This window comes from Cryptotermes secundus, unplaced genomic scaffold (genome assembly GCF_002891405.2).
Source record: "Cryptotermes secundus unplaced genomic scaffold, Csec_1.0 scaffold519, whole genome shotgun sequence".
Lineage (NCBI taxonomy): Eukaryota > Metazoa > Arthropoda > Insecta > Blattodea > Kalotermitidae > Cryptotermes > Cryptotermes secundus.
This window is the reverse complement of record NW_019720169.1, coordinates 834,421-847,037: the sequence shown is the minus strand read 5'-3', so window position 1 is coordinate 847,037 and position 12,617 is coordinate 834,421. Positions and strand designations below refer to the sequence as shown.

The following is a 12,617-nucleotide window of genomic DNA, read 5'->3' as shown; positions in this document are numbered from 1 at the left end:
GAAGACATTCTGAAAATGGACTTGCTGCTGAGCTCAAATTGAGGCACACCCAAGAAATACAGGAATTCTTAGAAGAAGGATTACTAGGGTGTCCTCAAGGCCCTTACTGACAGATTTTCAAAGGCAAAGGAGCACACACCATGTATTGTTCAACATGGGAGAGATGTCGCCTTTACTGATGAAGCCCTGTATTACTGGTAATGGGAGAACAAACTACGTCGTGGAACTGACGAACTCCATTTGCCAAATATGACAGAAACTGTGAATTCACTGCACATGGTTTCATCAAAATCTATCAGAGGACTCAAACAAGAAGATCAATTAGACCCTTTAGAAGAAATAAAAGAAGAAATTTCAACATGGCACCATTTACATGACACAGTTGCTGGATATATTTTCATCATAACAGGGGGTCAGTCAGATCGTTAAGATGAATTAAATACAAACCTCTGATGGGAGGTGATGGGAGAGGCTTTAAAAGCCTAAAAACCCAACTAAAACTAATTTTTTTTTTCTTCAAATTCGCTTAGTGGGGGGTGGAGTCCAACTGGGTCCACTTGGCACGGCAGCCACACATTTGCCTATTGTAGCCTGCTCTGGGTGATTATGATAATGGACAACTTGGTGGAATGAAGATTGGCACGGGAAATCAAAGTACTTGGAGAAAACCTGCCCCAGCACCACTGTCCACCACAAATCCCACTTGACCAGACCCGGAATTGAACCCGGGCTGCCACAGTCAGAAGCCAGTGACTAACCGCTTGAGCTATGCGCGGCCTAAAAACCCAACTAACTCAGGATGATGTATAAAAGTGAAGAGACTTAAAACATGATACTGTAACAGTCATGCTGTATAACAAGTTTCATTAAAATCTGTCAAGGGACTCAAAAGAAAGTTTAATTAAACCCCTGAATAAGCGTAATAATCAAGTTATGCCAAATTCTGTCAAAAGATATATAGAAAGAGTTTAATTAGGCCTCCAAACAGAAGCTTCACACCAAGTTCCATCAAAATCTGTAAAAGGACTCGCAACACTGTGCGTAAAGTTTATTTTGATCCTTAAACCTTTGTTCTTCGTAACAGGGTAGAAAAGTTGCATAACTACTATGCAGTAGTGCTTTCAATGGGATGGACAAAGGGTTGAATAACAAATATGTCAGCAGACTTTCACTGACTACAAGGTGTCAAATCACAACACACAGAACTCTTCAAAATAAATATCACTCAAGAGAATTTATTTACAGTCTACAATACCAAGTTTAATCTATCCAGTATTTCAGTGTTGGTACTACCTGATGGACATACATGACAAATCTAACAAGTGAATTTCCTTTCATTAAATAAATGTTCACTCACCCTACGACTGAAGCTATCACAATACGCTGCACAGTCATTGACTCGTAGAAACTGTGCTACGTCAAACACATTCCATTCTGCTGGAATTAGTTCCCCAGGCTCACCCACACTGCCTGTCGCATCCACCAGTCTTGGAATCACTTTCCCACTTGCACCCGTTGACTGTAAATCATTACAAAAGGAATTCACTCTTGAAGAAGGAAATCAGAAAGAATCAGAGGTCTGTTTTCAGAACATGTGCTACCTTCTGTCTGGACACTCACTCAAGGTTTAAAGTTCTTATATAATGACAAAACAACAGGCAAAAGTCATAGATGAAAAATGCACATGAATTTTGTTATGTGATTACACAGGTATCCCTGTCTTATGCAATAGCTGTTTAAAGTGGAGACTGCATATCAGAAAATGTGTCTAATTTCGCTTTTCTGATTAAAAAAATGAATATGACACAGTGTTATCACAGAATTACTATAAATCAAAATCACACATTAGTGAACAGCATTACAGTGAAATTCAACTTATGTAACTTTTGAAGATTTAACAAGTGTTCGCTAAACAAATATTTGGGAATGAAATCGACTGCCAGTCAGCATTATTGTGCACTTGTGTCCCTAGCTTAGAGGGAACATTGCTTATGGATACCTTAAAAGAGTGTACAATTCAGAGTCATGTAACTTACATTAATATAGGAAGTGGCAGTACGCTCCCGAGGTATAGGTGGCTGTTGACCATTACTAGGTTCTGAGGACACAGGGAGAGACTGATCTGGACCTGCTGGCTCCTGTCCCATTTCAGGTTCCCGCCCAGGTCCCGGGAGTCCATTGCTACCTTCCTTGGGTAAGCCATCTGCACTGCTATCTGATGCAGCAAGCTTTGTGGCTTGTGCAGGTTCTCGAAGCATGTGCTCACTAGATGAACCATTGGTTTTCGAGTTGGCTGACATTCCTGCTGCTAAAAAAATTATTTTAATATTAATAATCGCATGTCTTTAGAAACAAAGCAGGGATAACGCAATCAGTATGAGACTGGCTATGGGTTGGATGACAGAAGTGTCAGAGTTCAAGTCCTGGTAAGGTCAAGAATTCTCTCATCTCCATGTTGTCCAGGGGAAAGTCAGAAGGAAAGAGACCATTGGGAACACCAAGGCATAGGTAGGTGAACAATATTAAAATGGATCTTAGACAGATACGATGGTATGGATTGGATTGATCTGGCTCAGGATATGGACCAGTGGAGGGCTCTTGTGAACATGGTAATGAACCTTTGGGTTCTATAAAATGCTGGGAAATTCTTGAGTAGCTGCAGAATTGGTGGTTCCTCAAGAAGGGCTCAGCTCTGTAAGTAAGTATCCCAACCAGATAAGTTCTGAAGTGCACCCAATCTCCATTACAATGCGCACCAGTGGCTCTTTCCCTGGAGACAAGATAGGCAGGATGTGAATCTGACCACTCACCAAGAACTAGCGCCAAAGTCAAGAAAACATCCAATCCCACATAAGCCTTCACGGTGTACTGCTTAATTAGTTAAGCACAGGGGAAAATATCTTTTGAAATAAATGTTTTAAATAATACTGAATTATATCTGTGTTTACAACCAGAAGTTACTTGAAGATTACTGTGTTCTGTATGCCACCATGTAGTATGGAAGGTAATTACCAACATTTCTGATAGTAACCATCTAATAAGATAACATGGTGTCACATCCCTGAAGATAGTATCCTCATACAAACTGACATCAGAACCTGAAAACATGCAAAAGTTGCATACTAACAAGACAACAGCACACAGTTCAAACTCTACCTTCTCTCAGTTGACCTAACCTAAAGCAATGATAACACAGTAGTCATTGATCCCTTCTGCTGTTCCATACTGCTACCCCACATACACAGTGCAAGGAGTTTGCTGGTCTCCTAGCATTCTGTTCATACATACCATTTTAAAATAAATCACTATGTCATGTAAAAATTAAGGAAACATTAATACTGAACTAAAAAGTAGAAATAGAAAGAAGACTGCAGACGGTGTGCTTGGAAAGCCATACTCAGTATGAAACGGTTTCACAGTCTCATGTGCAACACTTCTTTCTATTAAACTTTCTAAAAGGCTATTCACTTTAAAAGTTTTACACGTCATATAGATTTTAACTTATTAACAGTAATTCACTACATGTTTCGATCTATAAGTTCATCATCATGTGTCTTAAAATTGTAAATTATAATGAGGAAACTGTTGTGCTTCCATATCAGGGTTTTTGGTCATAACCATGCATGTGCATGTATATTCAAAGTGGCAGGTTGTTCATCCTGTTGGTGTTATGCTGTGCATCCTTCTTGTTAATTAGCAAACTGCATGCATTACTTAGCAACGGCTATTTCCGGGGCTTAACTGTTCTTACACGGAGCACATACACCACAATATTACAACATATGCATATTAATTATGATAACTGTGATGATACTGCAATAATAGAAATGCTTTTGATAATTATGGCATAACGAAATGAGAAGGTAGGTACCATGAAGTTATACTTGCTATGAAATTTAGTCTTCTGGACTGATGATGATGTGCAGCCTGGCAAACTGTTACAAAAATTTTGGAGGGATGTGTCACCTACATATTCTGAGTATAAGAGAGAGAAAGGAGTCAGTAATAAATACGATGGTTCAGAATAAGATTTATACTGGGATTCAAAAGACAAATCCAGTTTCATATGAAAGATATGCCATCACAGATATACAAACTGAAAGGTGCATACCACGTGTAATTTCAGTCCTTGCAGCTGTGGAACTGTTGCCAGGATTTTTCTTATGTGGACCCACACCACTTGGAGAACCCTTCCCTTTCTTGTGCCTTCTTCGAGGTTTTTTCTTCACACCTTTTGGAGTTTTTCCTACAAATAGAAAAGAACATAGTTGTTTAATTCGTGTAGAATAAAAATGTTACCACTTTATGTTTTATTTTGAGGGGGGGATCAATACTTGTTCCAAGAAATTTCATTTATCTGTGACAAGTGAAAAACCCACCATTATGTATTTTTCTTCATACAATATTGTAACATGTGGGCCGTCTAGGAAACAAATTAGCAAACATATTGCCATGGAGAGATTGCTTCTTGGAAAGCAACTGATTACAAAACACAGTTTTAAGGGATATGGAAACTGGAAACACTTAGAAAACTAAACTCTTGCTTGGGAATTAATACATGATTCCCATGACAACGCAAGAGAATAGTAAGACATGGTGACTTCTATCTCGGCTGCCTTGAAGATATGAAACGAAGTGTATTTGTGAATTCAAGGAGCAGAGATCAGTCTGAGATTAGTTAGAGACTAGTCAGAGATTCACCAGACAGAAGTCATTCAGAAGGAATTCAATGTGTGAGCTGTTATAATTGATTGTAATTGTAATGAAGTGCCAACAGACCCAATCATCAAATACAGATCCTATTATTACTAGTCATGCAAACCCCCTATTTGACAATATACATTATATTGTAGGATTCTGTTGCACTTTTCACTTAGTCTTTCTAATTACTTCTACAGTCATATGTGCAACATTTTATTAAAACTTAATAAATGCTAGTCTCTTTAAAAGTTTTCATATGATCTTTCGACTGGATCATCAGGTGTTAAAAGTTGTGGCTCAGGAAACTGCTGTCTTTCTGCATTCATGTTTAGTTGCTGACACATAGTTCCCCTAATGTGTTATGTTCCCCACTGTATTACGTTCCTCGTCACGTCTCCAACTGCACTAGTAGTATTTCCAACTTGCAAATTAGTGGCCATGCCATAGCTCAAGCGGTTAGTTGCTGGCTTCCCACTGTGGTGGCCAGGGTTTGGTCCCGGGTCTGGTCAAGTGGGATTTGTGGTGGACAAAGTGGTGCTGGGGCAGGTTTTCTCGGAGTACTTCGGTTTCCCCTGCCAATCTTCATTCCACCAATTGCTCCACAATCACCCTCACCTATCATTTGGAGCTGGTACAATAGGCCAGAAGTGGCCGCAGTACAAGGGACTTAGTCCCACCCCACTAGCAAAATTTGCAAAGTAAGCCAACATTTTTGTGCTCCTTTTATGTGATACCAAACTATGACCCTTCATCTGCCTGGTTTAGTTACACAACCAAATGTTCAATTCAATAGTTTTGCCATATCATTTAACACAGTATTATTCTAATGTTAATAGACCATTATAATACAAATATGACCATTTAACAAGTCATCACACTACAGTGTATAACACTCATAACATTTATAAATGGTAAAAAGCTCATTCAAATGTAAACTATCAGTAAACTTAATGCCACTACAATATTATTTGTGCTTGCAGGCAGGTCTCATTCATTTCAGAGCTGAAAATCAGAAACATATTATCTTATTTTGGACGGTGTATAGAAAAACATTGAGATTACTATGAAGGTTTAAAATTCATAACATATTTTAATTTTTGTTTGGTCTCTATATACTGGGTATCAATTTAGTACAAAATTAAAACTAATGCAAATTTCTATTTATAAACAGAAACTCACACCCTTGATTCATGTGTGACCACAGGACAGTCCTTTGTTTCATTCTTACAAACCAAGTGATGCACACAATGTAATAGGACATGTTATAAAATGTAGGCTGAGTGTTAAAATTTTAGTTCATTTGACTCTCTTACTGCCCTGTCAGAACATGTGTCTCTATTTTCTCAGTGCTGAGTAATTATTAGTCTCTTCGTGCATTTGACTACTATTAATTTAACACTACTACAGTAGCTGACTGAAGCACTAAGCTAAAAGGCAGAAGGTCACGGGTTTCATTCCCGATGAGGTTACTGAAGTTTTCATTTGATTTAATCCTCCAACTGCACTATGGACCTGGGGTTGACTCAACCTCTAAGAGAAATGAGTACAAGGAGTCTTCCTGGGGGTGAAGGCAGGCCAACACGCAAGTCTGACAACCTCACGGCCATCAGTGAACCCACTGCCTAGAAAATGTGACCTCAACATTTCACATTGCTATGGGCCTCCATGGGCTCTTACTGGGATAGTTTTACCTTACCTTTGCATTACGCAGTTTGTCAATATAAGGCATCCTGTAAAGTCATGTTACAATCACAAGGAAACTTATGTTCTTGTAAAGCCAAATGACGTCAGATACGCAGCCTGTTAATCACTGTGCTAATGAACTCACCAGCTGCTGCCAAAGCTTTGGTTGATGGAGTTCTGGGCCCTTCTAATTTGTGTCCCACAAGATCGCACCAACCAACAGGATACATGTCAGGACTCTCACAGTCCAACCATTGATCATATTCCTCCTCCCAGCCATCAAAGTGAATTTTGAGGAGGCGGCCTACAACTCGAGACACTGTTCCAACACACACCAACCGTGGATCCATGAGATCAGCTGCCTCCAATCTCATTCCCACCACAAATCCATGAGCTGGAATCTCCTGCAAGCAAATCATCAGAAGTTAACCAAAACATGTGGTGCAATCCAAAAGTTCCTGAAATTTGAATTTTGTGTGTGAATGGTTATGACTACATCAAAATACTGCTAGGTGTCTCCCCACACACCATTCTTGAATCAGTGTGGCAAGCTGCATCAAATTGAGTGGTTGGGTTTATTGTTGGTGAATGTATTTCCATTGTTGTGTTTCCGTGTGTTTGCGGTTTTGCGATGGCTGACCTGAGAGAGCAGCGTGTCTGTATGAAGTTTTGTTTTAAACTTGGGAAAACTGCTACAGAAACGCACCAAATGTTGAAGCAAGCTTTAGGTGACAACAGTTTAGGCCAGACACAAACTTACGACTGGTATAAGCATGGCCAAACACTGACTGATGATGATCATTCAGGATGGTCATCAACTGGTACCACACCAGAAAATGTCGCGAAAGTTAGGGATCTCATTCTGCAAGATCATAGACTGACCATCCATGACCTCTGTAACACCTTGGGACTCAGTTATGGTACATGTCAACGAATTTTGTCAGAGGAACTGAACATGAGGAGGATTGCAGCAAAGTTTGTGCCACGACTGCTGAAAAATGAAGAGAAGCAGCATCTCTTGCAAGTCTGCAGGGAACTTCAACAACAGCTTCAAGAGGATCCAAATTTCCTTTTGAAGGTTGTCACTGGTGACAAAAGTTGGGTTTGTCTACGACCCTGAAAGCAAGCAGCAATCATTGCAATGGAAGAGCCCTTCTTCACCTTGGTCAAAAAAAAAAAAAGCTTGACAAGTCAAGAGCAACATTAAGTCCATGCTGATCTGTTTTTCTGATACTGACAGGATTGTTCATAAGGAGTTCATCCCTCCTGGTCAGACAGTCAATAAGGAGTTCTATCACAATGTTCCAAGGCGTGTGAGGGAGGACATGAGAAGAAAACAGTGGTGCACGAACAACTGGGTACTCCACCATGACAACGCACGACCACATATGGCTTACATTGTGCAAGAATTTTTGGCTAAAAACAACATGGCAGTTGTTTCCCACCCACCATACTTCCCAGACTTAGCTCCATGCGACTTCTTTCTCTTCCCCAAGATGAAAATCAAGTTGAAGGGGCGAAGATTTGATACAGTTGAGGAAATTCAAGCGGAAACGCAGACGGTACTAAACACCCTAACAAAGAAAGACTTCCAGGATGCATTTCAAAAGTGGCAGAAACGCTGAGATTGGTGTACGCGCTCCCAAGGGGACTACTTTGAAGGTGATGGTGCAGAAAAAGATACAGGTAAGACGTAATAGTTTTTATTCATATATTTCGGGAACTTTTGGATAGCAACACGTATTCTGTGTAATATTCTGTGTAAAAGATCATACCTCAAACAAGCAACCTCATGGAAGAAACATCCCACATGTTTCATGAGATCCCATATGGCATGCCTAGGGACCACAGTTTATAGGATCAACATTTGATACCAACAAACAAAAACAAACAAACTCCATGGTTTTAGTCCACAAGTGAACTATACCGACCAAGAGACAGCCGCTTGTTGGCCAAGTTAGTGCCAATTTTAGTGGATAGAGGGTGTCGTGTGGTCAGAGCAACGGATCCCCATGGCCGTTAATCTCGGTTTTCTAGACTGGAGCTGCTATTTCCTTGAACTAGCTCAATTATCCTCATGAGGATGAGTGGATGCTGTTCAAGACCCAGTATTTCTCAGAAAATCTGGTAGTGCCAGGAACTGAACCCGGACCTCTGGATCTGAAGCCGGGAACTCTGACCACTAGACCACAGAGGCAGTCCATTTGACACCAACCTTCCTGAAATCAGTAACATACCTACAGATAATACTGAGCCTGAATATAATGCAACCTTACAGATGTTTCAGTCAGAATATATGAATGAGGGCGTACAGTCTACACCAAACCATACTCCATTTCCATTACGTGTTGATCACAGATAGGTCCAAATAAGAAATGAGGGTATAAAAATGATGGTTAGTTAGGTAGAAACTTATAAATGATCAGACATAAAAGTGTAATATACGTTCTACATTAAAAAAGTATTGAATGTCTGCTCTATCTTAGGAATAAATAACAGATTCGAAGTGGGAAGGCAGTTTCCTGCCTCTACAGTCCCCATCCTGGCCAGGAGTGCAGAAAATTGCTTCCCTTACAGGGCCAGATTCGAAAGGCTGTAGTTTATTTTTGTCTACTGAGGGCTGAATTATGGTTGTTACGACTGCAGCTTCAACGCATGAGGAAGTGCATCAGGCATCATTCTCTCAATCACAACTAGAAGAGTTGAAAGATGAGTACTGAAAATTTGAACAAACTGTAACTTATACCTTATTATGTTAATGTAAAGATATGCATGCAATGCACACTGCTGCAATGTTGGGGGTGGTGTAAGTAGGATGGCACCAAGCCAGCAAGGTGGGAATGTGGCAACTAGCAAGCAGCTACATTTTAAGGCAGAATAACAGCAACAAAATATTAAAAACCAACTCAGAATATGGAAATCTTATACATTTAAAGCAGAGGTACTCATCACTGACCCAGCATACAGTAATAGGGTGGGTAAATGATAAACCAACGTCACTCTCCATTTTAACATTACCCTGTTAAACAGAATCAGAGGTGCTGTTGTAAGATTTGACTTCTCCAGATATGTAGTCCAATCAAATTCTCTTGGTTCATGTCCTTTAGGTGGAGTCAAGGGAATGGAATTAACATCGCAAAAACCGGCAGGAAAAATGCATGGAGAGCTGGCATGATAGCAAAACCAGTCGGAACCTGAAGCATCCTCATCGTAACTGTCTATGCGTATCATTACATAATTCTCTCGCAAAACCTTCATCACTGTCGCAACACAGATAGCTGATAGGTTCAGTGGATCAATAGCCTCCAGTTTCATACCTTCCTGCAATCAAAAAATTATAGCTCTTACTCGTGTTACTTTTCAAATCAAAACAATACGTGTAGAGAAAAGGCGCTAAACAAGGAACTTTACACCTTATCTCTCCACATATTTTGGTATGTTCTACATCTAGACCAAATTCATTTCGCAAAAATTTTGACCTATGGTTTGTTTCAAAATGAGTTTTTCAAAACAGAAAATGTGATTGTGATCAAAATCCAAAATGTCTGTGTCAAATCACAAAAATGGCAGTAGCTTATAAGCTGACATAACAGCACATACTCAGCACTGGCACTAACAGACTACAGTGCTGTGTTCACTTAACTACGACAATGAACACTTAAACCCAAACTGTTCCACTTTTGCTTAATTACTTCCTTAATGGGAGAAAGTTGACTTAGAAGATAACAATATTGTCTTTTGTGTGTTCCCACGCCCACACATGCATAGGTATGTCTCCCTTTCAACTTTTAATATACACATATTTGTGTAAGTGTATTTACATTTCTTTACTATTCTTTATATATATATTATATAGTGGGTCAATATATATAAAATTCATTTTCAAGTATCAAGAAATTTATTCCGTAAAAATGAGACAATCTTGATTCAATATTCATTTCATATTCATTAATGTGTATTACAATAAACACATATATACATATTTTTGTAAAATAAATATATTTATTTATTTATTTTTAAGTAATGAGATATTTATTCCTGTTCAACAGCTTTTCACTTAAGAAAACATGTCATCTTGCAAAACTAGGTGTAAGGGTTCACCCTGAATGCTATGACATAATTAATCAGCTTTATTACGAGAATCCTTGAGATATGTATACCTGAAACGAAACGCCTAAAGGACATGAAGACGGTTGAGGCACATGAAAGTATTCATCTGTGGCATCATTTTCACCCCATGTTCCTTCTTCACAACGCTGAAGGTACTCCTCCGGAGCATCTATGGTTTGACCTACACGACTGGCCCACCCTACTGGATGTATAAGAGGCGAATCCTCATGACACCAAAAGCCATTATCATCTGGTTCTGCATTGTAGTAACACACATGAAGCCGCTTCCCAACTATCTTTCGAACTGTTGCGACCTTCACCTGAGAAATGCGGTTCTTGTCTACAACCTCCAGGTTCAACCCGCATCTGGAAATTAAATATTTTTAAAGAGGTTAATATATCAGAGCAGAGCTTTCATGACTGCCTTTAAACCGTTAAAACCTGTGTTTTCCTCAGTTCCTCCAGTACAGTACTGAGTACACGACTGTTTCCTTCTGCAGTTTTCCAATTCATAAGTCATTAATAATCATAACATTCGAGCCTACAGTCTTGAGATACTGACAGTGTTACTCAGCAAACCATATGTAAAATGGAATATTTACCTGAATCTTGACACAAGGCTGTCTGTCACTTTATTGTAGAAGTTAGATGGGAGAGTACGCGCTCCTGTCAACCGCTTCACTAGGAACTCCTTCCAGTCCTTATATTTGTCTTCAATGGCTGCAATGAGGATATAACACTGTTACTTCAAATCTAACGTTCACCTCACAACGATACACATTTAAGAAACAAAATTCCCTGATTCAAGGGACCTTCTTCAATATAAATGTTATTCAGCTGTCATTTTATAGGAACAGAGTAACCTCCAAACTCTCAAAGTTCCCTGATGTTATGCGGTATAAAAGCTTGTCTTATCATCAAAAATATTAACAAAGGAGCGTAACAGGTGTCAGCCATATATGGTGAAACCTTCGTTACCTAAGTTAGGATCCCTTTTAATATTATTTTCCCATACACAAAATCGGAATTTTCACTCACAATGGAATAACAGACACACAAGGCTCAGTATACTAATGAACTAATTATATGCTGGTATTAAAACTAGTTCAAGGAATCTCCCTCTACAACACCCCCATTCCAGATATGGATTTCTCCACCCTCAACAGCAGGGAAACACAAATTTTTAATGCTTTAAACAATTTCTGCATAAAAATTTTCATTCTTAAATAAAATGTTACACAGTTTCTAACAAATAAAGCACTACATGAAATTAAATACAACGGAGAAGCAGGATCTGGCCATCCATCTGCACGTCTCATCTCCAAAACTACAGAACACATTCAGATGAAACCTGCGGAACCTACATCAAAGCCATCATATGCAATTAATTCTGGTTTTCACGACTTCAATATAAACCTTATTTTAAATTAAAATGCATCAATTTCCTCAAAACTGGCTCGATGAAAAACAAAATTAACATATCAATATACATCTCACCGAATATATATACAGGGTGTCCCAGGAGGAATGGACCAAACTTCGGGATGGTGTTCCTTATGTTAAAGTATGCCGATATAACCCAAAACACCTATGTCCAAAGCTGAACGGTTACGGAGATAATGGCCCGAGAAAAGTGTGGTCTTCTTGCAGGTCCACGCACTGTGGACAGTCAGCTGTGACTGTTATCTGTTTGTACTTGAGTGTGGTGATGTCACACTAGCCGTGCTCTCATGCGCAACCTACCAAAGCCTACAGATTACGTTGCGGTGGGGTCGTGAATGGGTGGTAAATTAGTTGTGTGATGAGTTGCTGAAATGCCTCTTGTGTTTTCACACGTGGAATATTGTGATATGCATTTTGTGTGTGGATTTTGCGGTCGCAATGCACGTGCTGCTGTTGAAGAATACCAAAGGCGTTTTCCCGATCGAAGGATTCCATCTCGAAGTGTATTTACGCGAATTCACCAGACATTGCGTGATACTGGTTCTCTTGCAAGTGTTTCTGTGCACTCTGAAAGGCAGGATGTACGAATGATAGACACACGAGAGCACATTCTTGATATTGTTCAGTGAAGTCCGCGTCTATCACTCGTAGAATCGCCTCTCGCATCGGCGTATCACGTA

General features: G+C 39.5%; 1 protein-coding gene across 6 annotated transcripts in view; it reads right to left on the bottom strand.

Annotated features, from left to right (window-relative positions):
• LOC111867518 (polycomb protein Sfmbt) overlaps window positions 1–12,617 on the bottom strand; it is a 47,634-nt gene that overhangs the window by 1,670 nt on the left and 33,347 nt on the right. For 5 of the 6 annotated variants that reach the window (XM_033752762.1, XM_033752758.1, XM_033752756.1 and 2 more), the window contains 7 exons: window positions 11,097–11,214; window positions 10,545–10,860; window positions 9,403–9,705; window positions 6,530–6,788; window positions 4,112–4,246; window positions 2,037–2,308; window positions 1,358–1,519 (listed from right to left, as the gene is read on the bottom strand). In XM_033752762.1, coding sequence (XP_033608653.1) covers window positions 1,358–1,519; window positions 2,037–2,308; window positions 4,112–4,246; window positions 6,530–6,788; window positions 9,403–9,705; window positions 10,545–10,860; window positions 11,097–11,214 — 1,565 coding nt within the window. The remainder of the gene's footprint in view (window positions 1–1,357; window positions 1,520–2,036; window positions 2,309–4,111; window positions 4,247–6,529; window positions 6,789–9,402; window positions 9,706–10,544; window positions 10,861–11,096; window positions 11,215–12,617) is intronic. The other variant, XM_033752765.1, reaches the window with a different exon arrangement.